The following is a 27,211-nucleotide window of genomic DNA, read 5'->3' on the forward strand; positions in this document are numbered from 1 at the left end:
ATTGTAGTTTTGATTTGTATTTTCCTGATGATCAGTGGTGTTGGGCATCGTTTCATGTGTCTGCTGACCATCTGTATGTCTTCTTTGGAAAGATGTCTATTCATGTTGTCTGCCTATTTTTAATTGGATTATTCATTTTTTGGGTATTGAGTTTTAAAAGTTCCTTATATATTTTGAGTATATATCACTGTTGATCTATTATGCCAGTGATAGACATCTGGACTACTTCCTGTTTTTGTCTGTTTATGAATAAAGGTGCTATAGATATTTTTGTTGAGTGTTTTTAGGGATGTGTATTTTCATCTCTCTTGGTAAATGCCCACTATTAGAATTGCTGTGTCAAGATAGATGTGTGCTTAATTACATAATAACCATATTTTTTCCCAAAGTGGTTGTATTATTTTACATTCCCACCACCAACATACTAGAGTTTTATAGCTCTATCATCCCATTGATATTTATAGTTATCAGTCTTTTAAGTTTTAGCCATCTAGTATGTGTGTTTATCTGTATTTTTAACATTCATCATTATGGTTATTATCCCATTTCCACTACCACCATTAATAATTTGAACATTGTTAGGTGTTCTGCTTATCCTGGTGATTAATTATTGAGTTAGGGAGTCCCCAAGACAACTCTCACTTTTGATATCAACCGCAAGTTTGGAGGTCTCAAAGGTTACCCTCACTTCTGACATGATTTGCAAGATCAGGGAGCCCCAGGACCACCCTTAGATTTGATAATTCAATAGAAGGACTCACAGAACTCATTGAAAGTTTACTGAAGTGTGCGTGTGTGTGTGTGTGTGTGTGTGTGTGTGTGTGTGTGTTTGTGTGTGTTTTATAGTGAAAGGGTATTACCTTATAATCAGCCAAGAGAAGAGGTATATTTGGTCACCATGATATGATTAACTGCCCATGTGGCTGACCTTATTAGTTTTCAGCTTCTTCAGAGGTTGAACTGATAACCATGTGTTAGGAACCCCCCCTCTCCTCCACACCACTCTCAATAAATCACATTGCTATCATAGACTATGCATGGCCTAAGGTCCCCAGGTAAACAAAAACACTGTTATCAGACATGACATTCCATAGGTTTAGAGATCATTCCCCAGAAGTCAAGGGCAAAGGCCAGACCTCTCTTGAGGCAAGGTTAATCCTTTACTGCACATTCATATACCCTCCTTGTTTTTTAAAGCTCAGGTACACAAAATAGTTCTGATACAGTCTGTAAAAGGTTGAGAAACTTAACTGGTCCATATGGATATAGATTGTGATCTTGCTTCTACTGAGCTATTTAATTCATACTCATGAAGAGCCTGAAACCTGATTATTTAGTTTCTAGCCATTCATTCAGCAAACATTTACTGAATAAACTTCTTTAGCTTTCAGGCACTGTGCTACACATATAAATACAAAACACACTCCTTGCTCTCAGGGAACTCTAGTCAATTCACAATTAAAATACTTGAAGCAGGTGCTTTGTTACAACATGCTGGAGGACCTTAGAGAAAGGGTATCCAAATCACAAGTGGAATTCAGGAAGACTTTTTAGAGGTTATGCTTAAGCTAAGTTTTGAAGGATGAGGAAGAATTAAGCCAAATAATGGGGGAAGGGAATTCCAAGTAAAAAGGAGTACATTTGCTAGACTATGAGCATGAGCCTACTGGTCCTTTTAAGAACTTTAGCTGGGGTCTGAGATGTGAATGGGGGAGTTTACAGAGATAAAGTCACATACAACCTTAAGGGAATTTAGATTTTTACTCTGAGAGTGATGAGCTTTTTTAGGAATATTAGTAGGAGAGTAGCTTGATCAGATTTGTTTTAGAAAAATTATTTAGAATATTGGATTTTATTAGAGAAATAACTATTACAGGGATTTATTGTTACTTTATATATGTTGTTTATAGCAACATTATTTATAATAGGTAAGATATGAAACAACCCAAATTCATCAGTAGATAAATGAATAAACAAATTGTAGTATATCCATACAGTGGAGTATAATAATAATTGGATTTTTACAGTGGAGTGGAATAATAATTCAGTCACAAAAGGTAATGGAGTATTGATACCTTCTACAACTTGGACCTTGGAAACATACTAAGTGAAAGAAGTCAGATACAAAGGGTCATGTATGATTCCTTTTATATGAAATCTCCAGAATAGGCAAATATGTAATAGAGGCAGAAAAATATATTACTTTTTGCCAGGGATAAAAGGAGGGGGAATGGAGAGAGTGATTACTTAATGAATATGGAGTGTTCTGGAGTAATGAAAAGGTTTTGAAAGTGGGTAGAGGTGGTAGTTGCATACTGTGAACACATGAAATGCTGTTGAACTGAACACTTTATTATTTATTTATGTATTTTATTTTTATTTACTTTATTTTCTTTTATTTATTTATTTTTTTAACTGAACACTTTAAACTGGTTAATTGTGGGGTGCCTGGGTGGCTTATTCGGTTATGATCTCGTGGTTGGTGAGTTGGAGCCCTGCATCGGGCTCTGTGCTGAGAGCTTGGAGCCTGGAGCCTGCTTCTGATTCTGTGTCTCCCTGTCTCTCTCTGCCCCTTTCCAGCTCATGCTCGGTCTCTCTTTGTCTCTCAAAAATAAATAAATGTTAAAAACATTTTTTAAAATTATTAGTTGTATGTCATATAAATTTCACCTCAAAAATATATACACATCCACATGGTATGAATTCAAATAACACAAACAATGCAGTAAAAGGTCTTCTAACACCAGTTCCTTTCTTCATATGGAGCCATTGTCAAGCCAGTTTCTTGTTAATATTTAAGAGAATTCTATCACAGTGATTTCCTAGGGGACCACAGTAGGCATTTTTCCACAGAATAGTTTTTCATTTAAGGGACTACAGATCTTCCTTGACTTACAGTGGGGTTATGTTTTGATAAACCCATTGAAAGTTGAAAATAATGACATTAGGTCAAAAATGCATTTTGTATACTTAACCTACAAAACATCATAGCTTAGCCTAGCCTACCTTAAACGTGCTCAGAACACTTAGATTAGCATACAGTTGGGCAAAATCATTTAACGCAAAGCCTATTTTATAACAAAGTGTTGACAATCTCATGTAATTTATTGACTACTGTATTGAAAGCGAAAACCAGAATTGTTGTATGGGTATAGAATGGTTGGTTATAAGTAAGGTGTTTACCATTGTGATTGCGTGGCTGACTGGGAGCTGGGGCGCACTGGTGCTGCCTTGCACAACAGTGGAGAGTTTTGTGCTGGCCTAGGAAAAGATCAAAATTTAAAATTTGAAGTTCGGTTTCTACTGAATGCATATCACTTTTGCACCATTGTAAAGTCGAAAAATTGTAAGTCGAACCATTGCAAGTTGGGGACCATCTGTGTTGTAATGGAGTAGTATTGTAATTATAATACAGCATATATGGGTAAACATTTTCATGTAAAAAGATAGTATACTATATATACATTAATCTGTAACTTTTCTGTTTACTTAACATTGCGTCTTCTTGTAAAGTTGACGCAGTAGAATTTACTAAGTAATCCATGTTTTCTCCTTTGAATCAAAATGCCTTCTTTTTCAGTTACTAAATTTTTGTGTATTTAGGTGCATTTCTGACTTCTGTTTCATTATCTTTCTGTTTATTCATGTTCCATTACTAAGCTATCTTAATTATTGCCACCTTATTAAATTAGTTTTTATTATGTGGTGAAGGTAGGTCTTTTGAAATACTTTTTCAGAATCTTAATAACTGTTCTTAAGTGTTCATTTTTTCCATGTGAACTTTATAATCAACCTATTTAGGTAAAAGAAAAATGCTTTTGAAATATGGCAAACTTAACTCTCCAACCTTTGGCAACCACTAATCTACTTTATGTCTCTGTAGGCTTGCCTATTCTGGGACATTCTGTATAAATGAAATCATGTAATATGTGTCCTTTTATGTGGCTTCTTAGCATAGTGTTTTCCAGTTCATCCATACCGTATCATGTATCAATATTTCATTCCTTTTTTGAATAATATTCTATCATATGATATAGCACATCTTATTTATCTGTTCACCAGTTAATGGACTTTTGGGTTGATTCCACTTTCTGGCTATTATGAATAATGTTGCTATGAACATTTGTTTACAAGTTTTTATATAGACAAGTTTTCTTGGGTATGTACCTAGGAATAGAACTGCTGGGTCAATATGGTAACTCTATGTTTAACCTTTTGAGGAACTCCTACACTATGATTTTCTAAAGCAGCTGCATCATTTTATATTCCTACCAGCATTGTACCAGTTCTAATTTCTCTACATCTTTGCCATCGCTTGTTCTTGTCCATCTGTTTAATTATAGCATCCATTAATATTTTTAAAGATGTTTATGAGAAACTGATGTTGAATTTTAACAAATGCCTTTTCATCTTCTATGGAGATTATGAGAAGATTTTTTTGTTCTCTCTTGATACTGTGAATTATAACAAATAGGTTTCTAATATTAATGGTGTTGATTTTGAATAGTTGTCAACTTGGATTTGTTTTCTTTCTTTAGAACAGAAAATTACTTAGCAGACATGTAATTGTTTCATAACAATTAAAAATCCACCGAGAATTTTAAAATTAATTGATATGCACATTCAGAATAAGAGTTCCATTTTCTTGGAGACTTCACTTGAACATCCTTATTTTAAGATGAGTTACATCTAGGGTTTCAATCTAAATAAATAAGCACTGAATGCTAAATGAATACTACTACTGAATAAATAGCTTAAATGTTTGCTTTCATGTTTTATGAAATATTAGAAAATACTACCTCCTTCAAAATATGGGTAAGTTTTCAGTTTTTTGTTTTTTGTTTTTTTTTTTTTTGAGAGCGAGTGAGCACAGGTGGGGAGAGCGTCACTCCCAGGGCAGAGCCTGATGCAAGGCTCAGTCCCACGACCCTGGGATTACTGACCTGAGCTGAAATCAAGAGTCAGACACCTAACCGACTAAGCCACCGAAGTGCCCCAGTTTTCAGATTTTTTAATGATGAAAGTATAAGCTAGTTCATTTTAGTTTCTTCTGCCTGGGTATTTATGATAGGTGAGAAGATAACATATATACATACATATATATATATGTATATATGTATATATTTTTTTAAATTTATTTTTGAGAGAGAGAGAGAGTGGGAGGGAGAGGGCACGGAGAGGGGGAGAGAGAGAGAGAGACAGAGAGAGAGAGAATCCCAAGTAGGCTCTGCACTGTGAGCGCAGAGCCTAATGTGGGGCTTGAACTCATGAACTGTGAGCCAAAAACCAGAATTGGGTGCTTAACCGACTGAGCCACCCAGGCGCCCCAAGCACTTAATATATCTTAAATAACTAAATTTTACTCTATCATTTGACATGGGTACTGTTATAACTATCCCCATTTTGAGGCACAGAGAAGTCAAGTGACTTGACCAAGATCATAGGGCTATTAAGTGGTAGAGCCAGAATTTGAATGTAGTTTTTTCTGAGTCCAGAGCCTTTTGTCAGCAGTGTTCCTAGAACATAAGATGAATAAAATATTGTCCTTTCCCTGAACACAGTTTTTACCAGGTAGTATCTGAGGATGTGTTGATAAATTTACATAAAATTATTGTTATACTTCTGCTAATGAATTTTTATTTGTGTTTTTAGGACATTCAGTCAGAAGAAGGCTGCTATTGAAAGAGAGTATGCACAGGTAAGCTTGGAAATTCAGGTGACCATTCTAGGTATACCTCTTCTTTGGCTTAAAGGCAGATATACTCATTAGAGAGAAACTTGTTATCCCTGCATCCTGTTTTTCTTCTTATTTCTGACTATCTCACTTTGATTCTCTCTTTACTCCATTTGAATCTCTAGATGAGGAGCTAAGTTGCTCCTTACTACAATGAAGGTTATGAACTTTTGGAGAGAAGATAATATTTATAGCAGTTGTAAGGTATTTACAAATATAAATAATAATGCATATACTTTATAAGTATATATAGGTGACTCTCGGACAACATGGGCTTGAACTATGATTGTCCACCAATATGTGGGGTTTTTTTGGATAAATATATGTACAGTACTGTAAATGTATGTTCTCTTCCTCACAGTTTTCTTAATAACAGTTTCTTTTCTCTAGCTTACTTTATTGTAAAAATACAGTATATAATATAAAATATATGCTAATTGACTGCTTATGTTATCAGTAAGTCTTCTGGTCAATAGTAGCAATTAGTGGTTAAATTTTTAGGGAGTCAAAAGTTACATGGGAATTTTTGACTACATTGGGGGTTGGCATCCCTAACTGCTGCATTGTTCAAGCGTCAGCTGTATATTCATTCTCTTATATATCCCATTCTTTGCAGTCTTATGGAAGGTTTATTTTGTTCAGTCGGGCATTTATTTAGGTCCCTATTGACAGAGAATGATGTACTTTGAATGTATGACATAGTTCTATTTCTAGGGAAATTTAAGCATTTCATTCTTTTATTTATTTATTTAAATTTAAAAAAATGTTTATTTTTGAGAGAGACAGCACATGAATGGGGGAAGGGCAGAGAGAGAGGGAGACACAGAATCTGAAGCAGGCTCCAGGCTCTGAGCTGTCAGCACAGAGCCTGATGTAGGGCTTGAACTCATGAACTATGAGATCGTGACCTGAGCTGAAGTCAGACGCTCAACCGACTGAGCCACCCAGGCACCCCTTTTCATTCTTTTATTTTAATTAGAATCTTATTTGCTCCCAGATAACTAAATGTGCCAAGAAAAAATTATGTTGATATATCATTTTATAGATATGTAAGAAATAATAATTACCTTTCCTTGTACAAAAATAGTATGACATGATTTGGAAATTTTGTCCCTTGTAAGCAGTTGCTTTCTTTGTGGAATAGAATTCTAAAATCGATCTCCTCCCACTCCCAAAATTATAAAAGTTGTATGTGAAACAAAATTTAAAAATACAGGAAAGCATTAGAAGGAAATGCTGTACAGGGTAACTACTTATGGCTGCTGTTGTTATTCTTATAAATAGTGAAATTGGGATATGATTTTTTTTGTGTTTTGTCAGATTTTGATTTTAATTTTTACTCTGATTTCATTGTAGTTAACAAGGTAACTGTGTTTTATTTGATAGTCTTAGATAATTATCCGTTTCTTGAAAACTAGATAGATTCATTAATTCAGTTGTTAGTTATTGAGTGGTTATTAATCAGGTGTTTTACATAACGAATTAGCATCAGTTCTAGTAATTAGTGTTGAACCTTATTCTATGCTTATATAGGAAGTATTAGTAATGATGGGTAAAATTTATTGAATCCTTGTGCCAGGCACTTTGCTGATTATTTTACATTATGTTATCTGGTTTAATCCTCTCAATAAACCTGTGAAATAGGGACAGTTATCATGCCCTTTACAGATATGTTTCCCCTGGGATCAAAGTATATGATCTGTTCTTAAAATTTATATGAAGTGGAAAATTTTTGTGTGATCTATTCTTCTGTAACATGATTTAAAAGTTTAATAATAAAATAAGTAGGATAGGTTCATGGTTAAAAATATAAGAGTACATTAAATTGTATGAAAATCAGCAGTCCTTTGTCCCAATTGCAATCACCACCCTCGGAGAAAAGATTAAAGGTAGACAACTGTTTTGGTTCTCCTGGTGATCATTTCCATATCTTTAAATAATGTGCTTATAACTGATTCATGATTTGTCAACTCTAGACATTATTGCTGGATTACTTCTTATAATAAATGAGAAATTAGCTTCCTAAGTCATTCCTTTTTGGCCTACCCTTTCCAATGTAATACAGCACTATTTTAGTGGCTTTGTTATTTTTCTCACTCTAAGTGATATATTTAGATTTCTATCTTTTGTTCAATTAAGGGCACATATGTGTTTTTATGTGTAAGTGTGTTTATAACATATTTATGATATTTTTATGTAGATGTATGTACTTTTTGTGTATATATGTATGTATATAGTAAAGTAGAATTGCGTTTAGAAAGCAGTCTAATTTATTCTTGAAAATTTTCTTTAAATGTCTTTTAAGTAAATTTTACCTGGTTTTGTTTATACAGTTCTATATAATAATGTATAAATGGTATATGGCACCTAATAATATATAGTTCAAAATTTCATGTAATAATATTCAGAAATTAAAATGTTTCGGTATCTCTCTGACTGGGACATTTGAGCATTTATGGAGAGTCAGGGTGCTGATTCTTCTTGTTATTTGTCATATTTTCATTTCAGATGATTTTTCTCAGTTCTTACTCTTCAATGTTTTTCCAGTTAATTTTCAATTCATTTCTTGTGGATATAGACAAAGCTATCTCTACACTCATTTTTTAGTCGCCTCAACAGTGTTTTTACTTCTTGTCAATAGAAGAGAAACCCCTGAAATGACTGACATTCTGTCTGTGGATTTTGCCAGTTTACACTGATTATGTCAGGCTTATTATTTGCATTTGCTCTCTGAGGACATAACTCTCATTGGTGATAGGGTGTGGTCATAGAGGACAGCTGGACTATTTAAATTATTTCTTTTTCTTTCCTTCTTTGGCTCAGTATAGAGTTGAAATTTGGGGGAGTAGATCTTAAAAATGGAAATGGGGTACTTGGGTACCTTAGTTGTAGAGCATGCAACCCTTGATCTCGGGGTCATGAGTTCAAGCCCCATGTTGCTTAAAGATTTAGAAATTGAAATATTACATATATACAGTAAGATGGATATTCAGTATACTGTTTGATAAATTTTTATGAAGTGAACACAGCCTTGTAACTACTATTCAGATTAAGATGTAGAACATTACCAGGGTCCCAGAAGCAGTTATTACTCCTACCTTCCAGTGGTAACCAGTACACTGATTCTTATCAGAATAATTGTTACTTTGGATTTCTTACTGTTTTTTAATTTAAATTAAATAATATCATGTATTATGTACTCTTCTGATTTCTTTCATTCAGCATTAAGTTTTGAGCTTCATATATGTTGGATATGTAGATTCATATCTGTTAGGTATACTTAGGTGTAGAACTAGGTATATACTGGGTCACCAGGTAATATGTATATTAGCACTTAAGTAGTTATAGCTAGTTTTCGAAAGCGATTGTACCAGTTTACATGCTTAGCAGCAATGTATGAAAGTTTCAGTTGCTCCACATCTTTGCCAAGAATTGGTATTGTCTGAAATTAAAAAGTAACATTCTTTTTAATTTTTAATGTTTATTTAATGTCAGCACAGAGCCACAGAGCCGGATGTGGGGCTCAAATTCAAGAACCGCACAGTCATGACCTCAGCTGAAGTCGGATGCTTAACCGACTGAGCCACCTAGGCGCCCCAAAAAGTATACATTCTGTTGAATGTATAATAATATCATATTTTTAATAAGCCATTTAAAAATTGATGTATAGGGGCGCCTGGGTGGCGCAGTCGGTTAAGCGTCCGACTTCAGCCAGGTCACGATCTCGCGGTCTGTGAGTTCGAGCCCTGCGTCGGGCTCTGGGCTGATGGCTCAGAGCCTGGAGCCTGTTTCCGATTCTGTGTCTCCCTCTCTCTCTGCCCCTCCCCCGTTCATGCTCTGTCTCTGTCCCAAAAATAAATAAACGTTGAAAAAAAAATTTTTTTTTAAAAATTGATGTATAACATGCATACAGAAAAATGTGTAGATCCTAAGTGCACAGCTCCATGAATTTTCAGTGAATACACCCCTATAGCCAGTACCCTGGTCAAGAAACAGAACCTGGATGGCTTAGTCATTTGAGTGTCTGACTCTGGATTTCAGCTCAGGTCATGATCCTGTCGTGATCCAGGTCAAGCCCTGCTTCAGGCTCTGTGTTGGGTATGGAGGCTGCTTGGGATATTCTCTCTCTCTCTCTCTCTCTCTCTGACCCTTTCCCACACTCACACATGCTCTCTCTCTCTCTCAAAAAAAAAAAGAACAGAATATTAACACCACTCCAAAAATCCCTCTTGTGCTCCCCCTTTACTGCCCTCACTCTTACACAAGTATTCACTATACTGTTTTCTTATACAGCCTTATTGAATTATATACCACGTGAAACTATCATCACAATCAAGATAAGAACATGTCTATAGCTACCAAAAGATTATAATGTCTCATTATAATCCTTCCCTTTCACTCACTCTTCAGTAGTCATCTTTCCCCCATTATTACTCAGGCAATCTCTAATCTACTTTCTATCACTATAGATGAGTTTGCATTTTTTAGAAGTTTAATTCCATATAAGAATTATATGTACTCTTTTATGTTTGGCTTCTTTCATCAGCATAATTATTTACAATTATTGCATAATTATTTCAGTTATGTTGTATCAGTAGTTCATTTCTCTTTTTTGCTGAGCAGTATTGTATGGATTTCCACAATTTGTTTATCCATCACTTTTCTTTTTTTAAGTTTATTTCTTTTGAGAGAGAGAGAGAAAGTGTATGTGTGCGTGGGAGGTACAGAGAAAAAGGGAGAGGGAGAGAGAGTCCCAAGCAGGCTCTGCACCAGCAGCACGGAGCCCCACACAGGGCTTGAACTCAGGAACCATGAGATCATGACCTGAGCCAAAGTCAAGAGTTAGACCCTTAAGCGACTGAGCCACCCGGGTGCCCCTATGCATTCACCTCTTGATGGGTATTTGAGTTGTTTCTATTTTTAGATATTAGAAATAAAGCTACTATGAACATTTTTGTGTATGAAATGGTTTCATTTTTCTTTGGTAAACACATTGGAGTATAATGGCTGGGTCTTTCTTAAATAACTGCCAAACTGTTTCCAAAGACATTGTACTATTTTATGTTCCCATCAGCAGTATGTGAGAGTTATCAGTTGCTCTGCATCGTCCCCAACACTGCATATAGTCTTTCCAATTTCAGATATTGTAATAGGTTCATAGTGATATTTATTGTAGTTCTAATTTGCATTTACATAACAGTTAATAATGTTAAGCATCATTTTCATGCATTTATTTGCTATTGGTACATACTTGCAATACATATTGGTACATTTTTGGTGAAGTTTTCAAATCTCCTAATTTAAAAAAAGTTATTTGTTTTCTTATTTAAGAAAACTTTTCATTATGAAAAATTTTCAAGCGTATATGAAAGTAAGAATTAGAACACTGAATTCTTATTAGCTGTAATGCAGCCGTAGCTATTACCTACATCACCAAACATTTCATTTATAGCTTCCTGCTTGCTGTCCCTTGCTAGTTACTTTTTAAAAATACTTCTGAGAGGCATAATTTATGTATCATTGAAAATCATCTGTTTGTGGGGCACCTGGGTGGCTCAGTTGGTTGGGTGTCCGGCTCAGGTCATGATCTGGCAGTTTGTGAGTTTGAGCCCCGTGTTGGGCTCTGTGCTGACAGCTTGGAGCCTGGAGCCTGCTTCAGATTCCGTGTCTCCCTGTCTGTCTGTACACCCCCCAAAACGCCTGCGTGCTCTCTTGAAAATAAACATTAAAAAGAAAATCATCCATTTGTAATTAAATGGGTTTTTTTTTGCAAATTTATAGATTTATGCAATCATGAGCACAGTTCAGTTTTAGAATATTTCTGCAAATCCAAGTTTTCTGTACTTGTTTGTAGTCAATCTCTGTTGCCCAAGGCAACCGTCAGCTTTATGGCTCTATAAATTTGCCTTTTCTGGACATTTCAGAAAAATATACTCTTACAAAATACAGTCTTGTCTGGCTTTCGCTTAGGAAATTTTTTTTTCCAAATGTTTTTGAAGTTCATACATGTTTTATCATGTATCAGTAACTCATTCCTTTTACTGGTGAATAATATTCCATGGTAGGGATACACACACACAGTACATTTGTTTATCCATTCACTAATTGGTAGGTACTCGGATTGTTTCTAGTTTGGGCTATTATGTATGATGCTGCTATAGACATTCACATAGTAATCTTTAATTGGACCTATGTTTTCATATTCTTGAGTGTATACCTAGAACTGGAATTGCCAGGTCATTTTGGTAAGTTTATTTTTAACTTTTTAAAGAAATAGCCAAACTGTTTTCTATATTGGCTGTATAATTTGCACTACCATCAGCAGTGTATGAAGGTTCTAATTCATCCATGTTCTTGCCAATACTTCTCATTGTCTTTCTTTTTAAAGTTTGTTTATTTTGAGAGAGAGAGAGAGAGAGAGAGAGAGATAATGAGAAGGAGAGGGGCAGAAAGAGGGAGAGAGAGAACCCCAAGCAGGCTCCATACCATCAGTGCAGAGCTTATCTTGGGGCTCAATCTTGCAAACTGTGAGATCATGACCTGAGCTGAAATCAAGTGTCTTATGCTTAAATGACTGAGCCACCCAAGCACCCATCTTTCTGATTATAGCCATTATCATGGCTGTGATCATTTTGCCACTGTGAACTGTGAACATTCTTGTATGTGTCTTTTGGTGACTGAATGTAGTCTATTGGGTATATAACTAATGAGTGGATTTGCTGTGTCATATGTATTTAACTTTGGAAGATTTTTTGAAATGCTTTTCTAAAGTGATTATTGTTATTTACACTTCTACCAGTTGTGAGTGAGAGCTGTAGTTGATTTAAAACTTGGCTTTTGGGGGCATCTGACTCTAGATTTTGGCTCAGGTCATGATCTTGGGGTTCTTGGGTTCAAGCCCCAAGTGCTTGGGATTCTTTCTCTCTTTGTCTCTCTGTTCTTCCCCTGTGCTCGCTCATGTATGCTGACTGCAGTTGTGACATGTTGTCAATGGTTAGATATGCCCTGATTTCAGAGATCTTAAAATGCTTAGAAAAATATGTATCTTTTTTTATTTAAAAAAATTTTTTAATGTTTTTTTAGTTTTTGAGAGAGAGAGACAGAGTGCGAGCAGAAGAGGGGCAAAGAGAGAAGGAGACACAGAATCCAAAGCAGGCTCCAGGCTCTGAGCTATCAGCACACAGAGCCTGATGCGGGGCTGAAACTCATAAACCGCGACATCATGACCTGAGCCGAAGTCGGATGCTTAACCAACTGAGCCACCCAGGCGCCCCTAAAAAAATACGTATCTTAAAAAAATTTTTTTAAATGTTAATTCGTTTTTGAGAGAGAGAGAGAGAGACCGAGCACAAGCAAGGGAGGGGAGAGAGAGGGAGACACAGAATCTGAAGTGGGCTCCAGGCTCTGAGCTGTTAGGATAGAACTTGACGCAGGGCTCAAACCCACAAACTGCGAGATCATGACCTGAGCTGAAGTTGGATGCTTAACCATCTGAACCACTCAGGTGCCCCTAAAAAATATGTATCTTAATAGAATTGATTAGTTGTCTTCTTTTTTTATTCAGGCTATGTAGAGATTTCATTGTTTGAAGAAAAGTTGAAATGGTGGGGGGGACATTAAGAAAGGATGCTCCTACTGCCTTTTTTCTTTTATCACCTGAGGAATATGTTGCAAAATAAAATATTCATAACATTATATATATATATAATATTCATATTGGGCTTTTGTCTTGATTTTGGGGGGGGCTGTATGGGAGTAGATATATAAATACTTTATTTGTATGTATTGCTATAGCCACTGGCTACATACTTTTCACTTTATGGACAAGAAATGGGACACTAATTCAAAGGAAGAAATTTTCTATCTGAAATAAATCAAATTAATGAACTGGGAAAATTACTTCCCTGACTTTTTTTTCTTCCTTCATTTTTGAAAGGAAAATGATGACCATTCTCCCTTCCATTCTTTTCAGGCTACACAGATATGCTAATGAGTATGAAACTGCTTCTCAGTCTATGTGTACCTGTATAAGATGGTCTTTATTGTTTTACTGTCTTAGATAGTTTTCCTAATCTCTGTAAATTGTTGTAACCTAGCTTTGTTAAATAATGGATTTCCCTAGTATAAAGAGGGTGATGAATTAAATTTGTGGGCCTTTGCACATGGAGTATTAGATATCCCAAGTCCTCGTCTCTGGGAAATAGTATGAGATAAAGTAATGGGAGGATCTTCTTGCCTTTGGGAAGCATTGTAAAAATTCTCCCACTATGAGAACATCTACTGTTTCATTAAAACAACTACTTAACTATTTTATTATGCCAGAATTTTTAAACAACTATCTCTTGAAGTCTTAAAAATTTTTTAAAAGTCTTTAAAAATACAACAATAATTCAGATTTTATAATATAAATCCATGCGGTAGGGTTGACTTTATTGAAATTTGCTTTATAACCCAAGTTATCTAAAATGTATTTCTAACAAGAATCAGTTAACAGTTACTACTTTAAGCCATAAGAGATTTACAAAAATTTCCATTGTGTTAACTGATTTTAGATTTTGGAATTTTTTTACTGAATTGAATAGAAATATCATGAAGATATTTTCCTTTAATCTTTTGTTTGGAGAAACTGCAAATCTACAGAAATGTTGAAAGAATTATATACTGAAGAATAATGTTAATTGCCTCTCAATATTTTTAAGTTTATTTATTTATTTTGAGAGAGACAGAGACAGCATGAGTGGGGGAGGAACAGTGGGAGAGGGAGACCAAGAATCTAAAGCAGGCTCCACACTGTCAGCACAGAGCCTGATGCAGGGTTGAACTCACAAAACCATGAGATCATGACCTGAGTTGAAACTAAGAGCCAGACCTTTAACTGACTGAGCTACCCAGGCATCTCTAATTGCCTCTGTATTAACCTAGTTACTAACATTTTGCTATATTAATGTCAGTACACATTTTTTTTCTAAGCTGGATTGAGAGTAAGTTTCAGTCATCATCCTTTTCTTCTACATATTTCACTTTGCATCTTCTGAGAACAAGACCATTTTTCAAAATATAATATCATCACATCAAAGATAATGAATAATAATTCTGTAATATCAAATATGTAGTTTATATTCAGATTTCCTCATTTATTCTCGAAATGTCAAAAGCAGTTTTCCCAAGATCCAATTAAGGTTTGCACATTGCATTTGGTAGATAATGTTTCTTGATTTTATTTAGAATATTTCCTCCACTTTTTTTGTTTTTCATAACATTAACTCTTTGATAAGTCTGGTCATTTGTATTATAAAATGCTTTTTTGTATTTGGAATTTTTTATATTTGGGATTTTTTTGTTTCTTTCCTTCATGATTAGCTTTACATTAAATATGAGCAGAAATACTATGTAGGTGATATTGGGCCTAATAAGATTTTACAGTTTCTCTTAGTGACTTGGATAGATTAGAATGCAACATCACTAATACTACCATTTTTCAAGCCTATTGAATCTATAATAACGATGATAGGTTTTTGTCTTTTATTTTCAAAATTGTCTCAAGCTATGCTTTTTTTTTTTTTTTTTTTGCTATATTATATATTTCTGGTGCTCTAAGAAATGAAGTTTTGTTATGTTAAAGTTTTGGCAAGGCATAATTGGAGAAAAATCAAACATTTGAGAATTTAATTTTAACTTTTACATTTCAGATTAAGCACTAATGTAAAAGCCAATATATGTTCTTAACCATTACATGTAGATGCATTTAAAAATCAACTGAGGGGTGCCTCAGTCAGTTGAGTTAATCCGACTCTTGATTTGGCTTGGGTCATGATCCCAGGGTCGTGGTATTGAGCTCTGCTCCGCGTCTGGCTCTGCTGGTCGAGGAGCCTGCTTAAGATCCTCTCTCTCCCTTTTCCTCTATCCCTCTCCCTTGATCACATGTGCGCATGCTCTTTCTCTCTCAAAAATAAATAAACATCTAAAATAAAATTAAAAAACAAAATTTAAAAATCAACTGAAAATTATAATTTGCCCTTATTGTGGGAATTTCCTTTAGAGAGTCTGGTACTTGTTAAATTGAAAGTATGTAAAACATCTTTGTTACCAATTGTCTAATGATAACTTTGGTAATGACACTGTTACAGCCTTCCTTTTCAGAAAATTCCATAGTTTTTCTATTATTTGTTGTTGGTACATGACCTACCACAAAAAGAAATGGTCAAGACTACCACAAAAAGAAATGGAATTGCAATTTATATAAGCACTTTTATTTTATTTATGTATTTATGTATTTATTTTAATTTTTTAATTTATTTAAAAAAATTTTAGTGTTTATTTTATTTTTGAGAGAGAGAGAGAGAGACAGAGTGCAAGCAGGGGAGGGACAGAGAGAGAGGGAGACACAGGATCCAAAGCAGGCTCCAGGCTTCCAGCTGTCAGCACAGAGCCCAGTACAGGAGCTTGAAGTCAGGAACTGTGAGAGCATGACCTAAGCTGAGATTGGCTCTTAACTGACTGAGCCACCCAGGTGCCCCTTTAATTTTTTTTATTTTTGAGAGAGAGCACACATGTGCATATGAGAGAATGCAAGCAGGGGAGGGGTAGAAGGAGAGAGAGAATCTTAAGTAGGCTCCTCGACCAGCACAGAGCCCCATGCCACTATCTCCATCTTAGCGTGAGATCCTGACCTGAGCTGAAATCAAGAGCTTAATCAACTGAGCCACACAGGTACCCTTATTTGAGCACTTTCAATCTCCTCTATCAGTTTCAATGTTAAAACAGCCTTTAAAAGTATGGTGGTCGTGTTTTGGTTCCTTTTTAATATTTTAGTCTGGTGGTTTGCCTCTGTCAGCAGCTCAATCTTGTGAATGTTGTTATTTCTTTAGTTAGATATTAAGAGAATCTATGTACTAGAAGGATTCACCACATTTAATTTTTTTATAAAGTACTATTTTTAAATTAGAAGGTTTTTAAAAGATATACCAGTTTCCACGTGTTGAGAAATATTTATCAAATACTCTTCTAGGTACTGTGACACTACCCAAAAAAGTCCTAAAGCTTAGAGAGCTTACGTTCTATCGGTGTGTTGTCTTCCAATTAAATATATTAATTTCTTTTCCTTCAAAGGCACTGATATGGCATATAACCAATTGTAAAAGAATGATCTCTATAGAATTATATTACTAGTTGCATAATATTGTCATCCTCTGTGCAAAGGATTGATTGGCCAAAGGGGTTGAATATTATTTGTGAAATACAGAGAGCGTTACAGATAAGCCACCCCAATAGAGAAATATTATAAAGGAAAATATTCAGATGGATTGATCATATGACAGCAATTTGAAAAACGTACCTTAAACATATGCACAGTAAACCTGTAATACATTTTTAGGGGGTTGTTAGAAGAAGGAAAGACAATCATATTGCATAACCTTACTTACACCTAAAGGGATTAGAGCAATAAACTTTTTCAAGTTTCTTGGTACTTTCAGTTTCCTACAAGAGTATTAATGCTTTATTTTTAAGCCTGGTTTGTGAAATTCACTTTGTAATTCTCCAGAAATAACAGATGTGTTGCATATCTATTTATCCAAACAGAAGAAATGAATCTCTGAAAACACAGAAGCCATGTAAGAGTCACTAAACAACCTTAAATATTAGGGTAAAATCAAGTCTGGCTTTTGACTGCATTTAACTTACCACTTGAGGTGTTGGTAAAATCATTTGCAGTATTCAAACTGAAAATGCTAAAGGCAAGTTCTGTGTATTAATTTATTTCCTGTAGTCTTTGGCAGAATGCTGCTAGTGAAAGAAGGATACAAAAGGTTACTGTGGCTAGAGAGAAGGAGCAGGAAAAGATTGTGGACTTTAAGGGCGGTTCCTTGCCTGAGGACAAACAGAACAAATATGGACACCCTGTCAAATAGCCTGTGGTGACACACTGTTGCGCCTAAAGTTTTTGCTATTTTTATTCTTTTGAGAAAGAAGTTTATGAAGAGTTGGGCATACTACCCAACAAGTTAGTGTTATGTGTATGTGGTGGGATTCTTTTTTGGTAAATTTCATCAGCATAGAAATTTAAAATGCAACTTAATTTAGCCTTGTGCAGTTAGCTTTCTGGCCATTGCCGTTACAGAAGATTGGCAAAATTGTTTGAAATGGTGGACTATATACTTGGAGCTTTTTGTTCTACCAGTCTCTTCCCGTAGAACAATGAGGATAACTATCTGGAGAGAAGATTGAGGATTATTTTCTGTGTTTATGTTGATTCTTAATTTTATTTATTTATTTTTAAATTTCTTAATGTTTATTTTTGAGAGAGACAGACAGACAGAGATAGGAGCCTGAGCGGGGGGGAGGAGCAGAGAGAGGGAGACACAGAATCCAAAGCAGGCTCCAGGTTCTGAGCTGTCAGCACAGAGCCTGACTGTGGGGCTCAAACTTATAAGCCTTTGAGCTGTGAGATCATGACCTGAGTTGAAGTTGGATGTTAACCTACTGAGCCACCCAGGTGCCCTGTCTGCTCTAATCTTTATTATTTTCTTCCCTCTGCTAGCTTTGGGTTTAGTTTGTTCTTTTTTTTTCTGTTCCTTGTATCCCCCCCCCCCCCCCCCCCCCCCCCCCCCCCCCCCCCCGCCCACCAGGGCTACTGGCTGCTTGGTTTATTTTCCACTTAGTGCAAGGCACATGGTTACAGGGTGTTGGGAAGGCTTGCCTGTGGCTTGGGTAGTAAAAAGTGGCATTCTCTCAACTTCCTTTTTGGTGTTTTGTTATTTTGATGTAAAAGAACCCAAGTACTTCTGCCACAGCCCAGCTAGTCTAGGAGGGGAGGGGAGGGAAAAGAGGGAAGGGAGGGGCTCTGATGAGCCTAGAGCCTCCTGAAGTCTGACAGGGGTCCCTCAGGACTGGGGCCCGGTGTTGGCTTTGCCAGGCTGGCCACCAGGCTGCTTCCTCATGGCTTCCAGAGCCAGGTCTCAGGTGATCGAGCTGCCGAAGTCCTGGGGAGATTCCCAACGCTCTGGGGACTCCAACACTGTATCCATGAATGGGAGAGTGGACTTCCTGAAAAAGAAGCTTGCCCACCAGTGACCTCAGTTGGCCTTGGGGAGACGCCAGGAATAGTCGTGGGTGGCCACGAGTGAGCCGCTGGAGGAGATGACTGCCATGCTGTCGCTTGTGGGCCTGTTGCAAGGTGACCCCTTGCAGGCCTCGTTGTGCAATAATGGGTGGCAGGGACAGGGACGCTAGGCCACTGAGAGACCCCCCAAGGCTGCTCCACGACCGAAGTGCATGCGGAGTCTCTGTTCCTTATGTTCTAAAGTTAGGTTGTTGATCTGAGATCTTTCTTGTATTTTAATATGTGCATTTATAGCTATAGGGGTGGCTGGGTGGCTCAGTTGGTTAAGCAGCCAACTTTGGTTCAGGTCATGATCTCACAGCTTGAGGGCTCATGGGTTCTAGCCCTGCATCAGGCTCTGTGCTAACAGCACAGAGCCTGGAGCCTGCTCTCAATTCTGTGTCTCCCTCTCTCTCTGCCCCTCCCCTGCTTGTGCTCTGTCAGTCTGTCTGTCTCTCTCTCTCTTAAAAATAAATAAACATTAAAAACAAATTAAAAAACATTTTCCCTTTGGCACCGCTTTTGCTGTGTCCCGTAATTTTTAGTATGTTGTGTTTTTCATTTTCATTATTCTCTAGATAGTTTCTAGTTTGCCTTATGATTTCTTCTTTGAGCTAGTGGTTGTTTAAAAATGTGTTATTTCGGGTGCCAGGGTGGCTCAGTCGGTTAAGCATCTGACTCTTGATTTCGGCCCAGATGATGATCTCACAGTTGTAAGATTGAGCCCTGTATGGAGCTCCATCCTGGGCATGGAGCCTGTTTAAGATTCTCTCTCCCTCTCTCTTTGCCCTGTCCCCTGCTTGCTCTTTCTCTCTCTCTCAAAAAGTGCATGTTTCATTTACACAATTTTGTGAATTTTTCAGTTTTCTTTTTTTTATTGATTTCTAACCTTTTCCCATTGTTGACAAGGAAGATACTTTGTATATCTATCTTTTAAAACCTATTGAGACTTCAATTTGTGGTGGTCTCTAATGTATGGTTTTTCTTGGGAAGTGTCCCATGTGTGCTTGGGAATAATGTGTGTTCTGTTGTTATTGGGTACAGTGTTCTGTTTATATTTGTTAGGTCTAGTTAATTTTGTTGTTGTTTAAGTTTTCTCTATTTCCTAACATTCTATCTGGTTGTTCTGTTTATTTTTGTGAGTGAGATTTTGAAGTCTTTATTAATTTGAAGTATCTAATTCTCCTTTTAGTTCTATCAGTTATTGCTTCATATATTTTGATGATCTTTCACTAGGTACATGAACATTTATAATTAATAAGTATTCTCATTGTATTGAAACTTTTATTAATGTATGATGTTCTCTTTGTCTTGTGACCTTTATTTATTTTTATTTTTTTTGAGTTTATTTATTTTTGAGATAGAGGAGGGGCGGGGTGCAGAGAGAGACAGAGAGAGAGTCCCAAGCAGACTCTGCACTGTCAGCACAGAGCTCAGTGCAGGGCTGGAAACCATGAACTGTGAGATCATGACCAGAGCAGAAATTGAATTGGACGCTTAGCCAACCGAGCCACCCAGGCATGCCTCATGACCTTTCTTGACTTATAATGTATTTTGTCTGATATTAGTGTAGCTCTCTTTTGGTTGCTATATGCATGCAATATCTTCTTTTTACTTTACTTCAACCTGTTTATGTCTTTGGATTTCAAGTGAGTCTTGTGTAGACAGCATATAGTTGGGTCATGTATTTTTACCCATGCCAATCTGTTTTTTTATTGGAGTGTTTAATCCATTTATTAAAGTAATTACTGATAAGGACTTAATTATGTCATTGTGCTCTTTGTTTACTGTGTGCCTTATAGCTTTTTCATTCCTTATTTTCTGAATTACTATCTTTTGTGTTTATTTCATTTTTTTGTAGTGAAATGTTTAAATTACTTTCTCATTTCCTTTTATGTATATTCTATAGCTGTTGTGTTTGTAATTAGCAAGGGAATTACATTTAGCATCCTAAAGTTATGACACTCCTACTTGAATTTATACCAGCTTAACTTCAGTAATAGAAAAGCTGCTCTTTTAAGGCACCATTCCCACCCTTTTCACTTGCTAATATCCCATAATGACATTTTAATACATTGTATGCCCCAAAATATAAACAAGTAATTTTCAAAATGTATTTAGTTTCTTAAATTATGTAGAAAACAGGATTTGAGTTACAAATCAAAGTTACACTAATACTTGCTTTTATGCTGATAATTTTTTTCTTTACATGTATCAGTCATGTAAATCATATACAAAACAAAGTATAGTTACAAATCATTGTTACAATAATACTGTATTTTGTAATTGTCCCTATATATACCTTTAGTGAGATCTTTATTTCTTCATACAGCTTCAAGCTACTAGCTGGTGTCCCTTCCTTCCACCCTGCAGGACTCCCTTGTGCATTTCCTGCAAGGCAGGTCTAGTGCTCACAAACTGTCTGAGCTTTTGTTTACTTGAGAATGTCTTTAATTTCTCCCTCATTTTGAGGGACAGTTTTGCCAGATATAGAATTCTTAGTTGACAGGTTTTTTCTTTTAGCACTTTGAATATATAGAACCACTGTCTTCTGGCCTTCAAAGTTTTTTTTGTTTTTTTTTTTTTTTCAACGTTTTTTATTTATTTTTGGGACAGAGAGAGACAGAGCATGAACGGGGGAGGGGCAGAGAGAGAGGGAGACACAGAATCGGAAGCAGGCTCCAGGCTCCGAGCCATCCCCAGAGCCTGACGCGGGGCTCGAACTCACGGACCACGAGATCGTGACCTGGCTGAAGTCGGACGCTTAACCGACTGCGCCACCCAGGCGCCCCTGGCCTTCAAAGTTTTTGATGAGAAGTCTCTTGGCATTCTTTCTTTTTCATTCATTCATTCATTCATTCATTCATTCATTTTTAAACTATTATTATTATTTTTTATTTTAGAGAGCAGGAGTCAGGGAGAAGGGCAGAGGTAGAGAGATTCTCAAGCAGGCTCCACACTCAGCCCAGAGCCTGATGCAGAGCTTGATCCCATGACCCTGGGATCATGACTTGAGCCGAAATCAAGAGTCAGATGCTCAACCAACTGAGCCACCCAAGTGCCCCTACAGGAATTTCTCTCTTTGTTTTTTGACAGTTTAATTATAATATGTCTCAGTGTGGGTCTCTTTGAGACGTATCCTACTTGGAATTCATTGAACTTCTTGGATATTTATATGTCATTCATCAAATTTGGGAGGTTTTCAGGCATTATTTCTTCAAATCTCTGTCCCATTCTCTCTTCTCCTTCTGGGACTCACATGATGCATATATTAGTCTGCTTGATGGTGTCACACAGGTTGCATAGGCTTTATTTACTTTTTTCCCCAATCTTTCTCTTCCTCAGACTTGATAATTTCTATTGTCCTATTTTTGAGTTCACTGATGTTTCTTCTGCCTGCCCAAATTTGCCATTGAATCCCTCTAGTGAAATTTTCCTTTCAGTTGTATACTTTTCAGCTCCAGAATTTGTTTTTGTTTTTTTTTTAGGTTTTTTATTTCTTTATTGATATTTCCATTTTGTTCACACATTGTTTTAATTTCTCCATACTTTAGTTCTTTGAGCATTTGTAAGTCCTTTGTTTTAAAGACTTAGTCTAGTTTATACACTATAAGTTCTTTTTTTGGGAATAGCTTCTGTTGATTTAATTTTTTTCTATGAACAAGCCTTACTTTCTTTGTATGCCCTGTGATTTTTTTGTTGAACATGAGACATTTTAGTCTAATAATGAAACTCTGGACCTCTCCCCCTTACTCAAGGTTTAGTTTTTGTTTTTTTTTTTTTTTTTTGATTGTCGTAGGCTCTCTCTGTGCTGAGAATCGGCCTGAGGGGTAAACTTAAGGTCTTACCAAGTTTTTTTCCTGAGGCTTTCCCTGTCCATACATGGTCACTTTCTAATTTTCCTGCATATGCATATTCTAGTCATGATCTAGTCATTCATTTGAATGTTCTAGTCGTTAAAGTCTAGCTTCTGAAAGGGAAAAAAGCCAAAAAAAAAAAAAAAAAAAATGAAGGTGAGGAAAAGGGTGCTACTTCCTTAAATTTCCTGTAAATCATTTAGAGGGGCTTGCAACACTTGGGAGAGGTACAACAAAATGGCTGCCCTCCTCTTTGTCTCTACCTCTGTGATCAGAAGCAGCAGTTAGCAATCTAACAGATTTCCAATATTTGGAGGCAAGGGTCCTTTTTGCCTGCCTTGGTTTCCACAAGCTCTGTGCGAGCTTCTCCAGGAACATGTACACAGCTGTTTGCCATGTGTCTGGAGGATGAATAGCTGCTAATCTGCTAAGAGCTGAAATTGACTGAAATTAGCCAGAATTTACTCTTCCAAATCTTCCCCTGGAAGTTACAAGCCTTCAGCCTCTCCAGAGTTCCAAAATAGTTACAGCAGACAGATTCTGCTGCAATAGTTATCCTCTAGGTGGGGAGACAGATTCCTGGGGCTTCCTACTCCACCATCTTCCCAGAATCCTCTGCCCGTTGCCTTCTTTTTAACCAAGAGTCTAGTGTGTTTCTGACTTTAACTCTGATTACAAATTTGTGTTTTTGATCTAGGGAGATAGTTACTTCATTTAATGTCTATTTTTGTCTTGTTTATTTTCTTTTTTAAATTAATGTATTTTTTATTTGATTTGTAGGTTTTGAGTGGAATGGGTAGATAATACATGAAAACATGAATTTATTATATGATCTTAACTCAAAGTCTTTCTTAGTAGTCTTTTTTAAAATGTTTATTTATTTTTTTTTAATTTTTTTTTTCAACGTTTATTTATTTTTGGGACAGAGAGAGACAGAGCATGAACGGGGGAGGGGCAGAGAGAGAGGGAGACACAGAATCGGAAACAGGCTCCAGGCTCTGAGCCATCAGCCCAGAGCCCGACGCGGGGCTCGAACTCACGGAAGGCGAGATCGTGACCTGGCTGAAGTCGGACGCTTAACCGACTGCGCCACCCAGGCGCCCCTAAAATGTTTATTTATTTTTGAGAGAGCATGCACAGGTGCGTGGGGGAGGGACAGAGAGAGAAGGGGACAGAAGATCCACAGCGGGCTCCATGCTGACAGCAGAGAGCCCAATACGGAGCCTGAACCCACAAACTGTGAGATCGTGACCTGAGCCGAAGTTGGATGCTAAACTGACTGAGCCACCCAGGTGCCCCCTTTCTTAGATAGTGTTAGATAGTCTTAAAAAAATTTTTTTTTAAATGTTTATTTATTATTGAGAGACAGAGAGAGACAGAGCATAAGCATGGGAGGGACAGAGAGAGGAGGAAACACTGAATCTGAAGCAGGCTCCGGGCTCTCAGCTGTCAGCAGAGAGCCTGACACGGGGCTCGAACTCATGAACTGTGAGATCATGACCTGAGCTGAAGTTGGATGCTTAACTGACTGAGCCACCCAGGCATCCCAAAAGATTTCTTATGTTAATCAAGGATTACTTGAGGGTATGGTAAACCTGACATCATTTCTTTAACTGTAGGTTTTCACTGTCTTGGAAAGAGAATCAGTGCTCAGATTTCCAGAAATTTGAGTGTTGGCAGTAAAAAAAAAAAAAAAAAAAAAAAAAACCACAGAGGAAAATTTTAATAAAATTTGTAATTAGTTTCTCAGGACTTCATTTGGTACTGGCATTCATAAAACTTGACTTTTCATAGACTAAAAGCTAGTTTTGCTTCTCTTCTTACATTGGAATGAAGAGGAGAAATACTGGTTGACTTTCAGCAAGCCAAACCTAGTAGAAGATAAAACTGGAGTGGGGAAGGGTGAGCCTGCCTCATTTTTAGGGATGGTAATATCTGACATTTATATTTATAGTTTACATACCAATGAAGTGCAGTGTTGATAGCTTGCTGTTCACTGACAGAATGTTTTCTGTAGCCTCCCCTACAAGTTTTTAATCTTAGAAGAGGACCCTAGATATTAATTTAAAAGAGAAAAGAAATATTATAATGTAATCTATCCTTTTCTATTATGAGGTTTATCTACTTATTTTAAAAAATGAAACTATATTAAGGTGTGAAACATGATGCTTTGATATACATATACATCATGAAATGATTACTATCGTGAAACTAACATAGCTGTCTCCTCAAATAGTTACTTTCTCTTTTTTCTTTTTCTTTTTTTTGTGGGCAGAGCACCTGATACTTACATTCTTTTTAGCAACCTTCCAGTATACAGTACAGTGTTATTAACTAGAGTCTTGGTGCTCTTTGTTAGATCTTTATACTTACTCATTCTGATCCACTGCAACTTTGTATCCTTTGACCAACACCTGTCCATTTCTTGTACCTCCTTACCCCTGTAACCACAGTTCTCCTCTCTGCGCATGTATTTGATGACATAAAAGTCAGATCATATAATAATTTTCTTTGTGCATCTGGTTTATTTTCCTTAGCGTAATGTCCTCTAGGTTTGTCCATGTTGTTGCCAAATAGCAGGATCTCCTTCTTTTTTTAAGGATGCCTGCTATATATTACAGACAGTTAACCCTGGAACATTGTAAGCTCCTACCCCTGCACGGTCAAAAATCTTCATGTAACTTTTGACTCCCCAAACTTAACCACTAATAAATACTGTTGACTGGTAGCCTTATTGATAACATAGTCGTTTAATACCTATTATGTGTAAAATGTTATTAAAATCGTAAGTGGGGCACCTTGGTGGCTCAGTCCGTTGGGCGTCCAACTTTGGCTCACATCATGATCTTGTGGTTCATGAGTTCGAGCCCTTTGTCGGGCTCTGTGCTGACAGCTCAGAGCCTGGAGCCTGCTTTGGATTCTGTGTCTCCCTTTCTCTCTGCCCCTCCTGGCTCGCACTCTGTCTCTCTCTCCCTCAAAAACAAATAAAGACATTAAAAAAGTTTTAAAAAAAGAAAATTATAAGTAAAATAGGTTTACTCCATTTATAGTAAAAATTCCACACAGAGGTTCAAACCCATGTTGTTCAGTGGTCGGATGTATACATATAACACTATTTCTTTATCCATTCATCTATCAGTGGATCCTTAGTTGTTTCCCTGTCTTGGTGATTGTGAGTAATGCTGCAGTGAACGTGCTTCTGTAGATACCTCTTCAAGGTAGTGATTTCATTTCCTTGGATTGCTGGATTATATGGTCATTTAGTTTTAGGTCTTTTTTTTTTTTTTTTTTTTTTTTTTTTAAGTTATTTATTTCTTTAGTAATCTCTCCACCAGTGTGGGACTGGAACTCATCACCCTGAAATCAAGAGTCTCATGCTCTTCTAACTGAGCCATTCAGGCGCCCCAGGTTTTAAGTTTTTGAGGAAACTGTATATCATCTTCCATAATGACTATACCACTTTACACCCCCACCAATACTTTATGAGTGTTTGTTTTTCTTTGGATCTTTACCAACACTTGTTTTCTTTTATCTTTTTGATAATATCCATCTTAAGAGGCATGAGGTAATATCTCATTGTGGTTTTGATTTGCATTTCCCTGATGATTAGTGACATCAAACACCTTTCCATGCACCTGTTGGCTATTTATGGAAAAATGTCTAGAAAAGTCCTTTACTCATTTTTTTAAAAAAATCAGGTTGTTATTTTGCTATTGAGTTGTGTAAGTTCCTTGTATATTTTGGATATTAATCCCTTATCAGATTCATGGTTTTAAAATATTTTCTCCCAATCTATAGGTTGCCTTTTCATTTTGTTGATTGTTTTCTTTACTGTGAAGAAGCTTTTTAGTTTGATGTAGTCCCACTTGTTTATTTTTACATTTGTTGCCTGAGCTTTTGGTGTCATATCAAAAAAAATCATTGTCAAGCCCAATGTCAAGGAGCTTTTCCCCTATGTTTTTCCTTCTAGGAGTTTTATAGTTTCAGGTCTTATACTTCTGTCTTTATTTTGAGTTGATTTTTGTGTATGGTGTAAGATAAGGATCCATTTTCATTCTTCTACATATAGATACTCAGTTTTCCTAACACCATTCATTGAAAAGACTGTCATTTCCCCATTGTGTGTTCTTTGCATCAGTGTCAAAAATTACTCGATTGTGTATGTGTGAGTTTATTTCTGGGTTCTCTATTCTCTTCCATGCTCTGTGTATCTTTTTTCTTATGCCAGTACTGCACTTGTTGTTGTTGTTTTAAATTTTTAATGCACTGTTTTGATTACTGGAGCTTTGTAAAATAGTTTGGAGTTGGGGAACATGATTCTTCCAACTTTGTCTCAGGATGGCATTGGCTGTTTGTGACCTTGTGTGTTTCCTTATAAATTTTATTTATTTTAATTTTTAAATTTTTAAATGTTTGTTTATTTTGAGAGATAAAAAGCATGAATGGGAAGAGGGAGGGAGGGAGAGAGAGAGAATCCCGAGCAGGCTCTGCACTGTCAGCGAAGAGCCCAGTGCAGGGCTT

The 27,211-nt window shown here is 36.4% G+C and overlaps 1 protein-coding gene across 5 annotated transcripts in view; it reads left to right on the forward strand.

Annotated features, from left to right (window-relative positions):
• The window catches only part of FCHSD2 (FCH and double SH3 domains 2), a 298,964-nt gene that overhangs the window by 52,372 nt on the left and 219,381 nt on the right, over positions 1-27,211 (forward strand). For 4 of the 5 annotated variants that reach the window (XM_019811869.2, XM_019811868.3, XM_011286612.4 and 1 more), the window contains exon 3: positions 5,653-5,698. The exons of the other annotated variant lie outside the window; for it this stretch is intronic. In XM_019811869.2, coding sequence (XP_019667428.1) covers positions 5,653-5,698 — 46 coding nt within the window. The remainder of the gene's footprint in view (positions 1-5,652; positions 5,699-27,211) is intronic. 5 annotated transcript variants of the gene reach the window in all.

Source organism: Felis catus, chromosome D1, assembly GCF_018350175.1.
Source record: "Felis catus isolate Fca126 chromosome D1, F.catus_Fca126_mat1.0, whole genome shotgun sequence".
NCBI lineage: Eukaryota > Metazoa > Chordata > Mammalia > Carnivora > Felidae > Felis > Felis catus.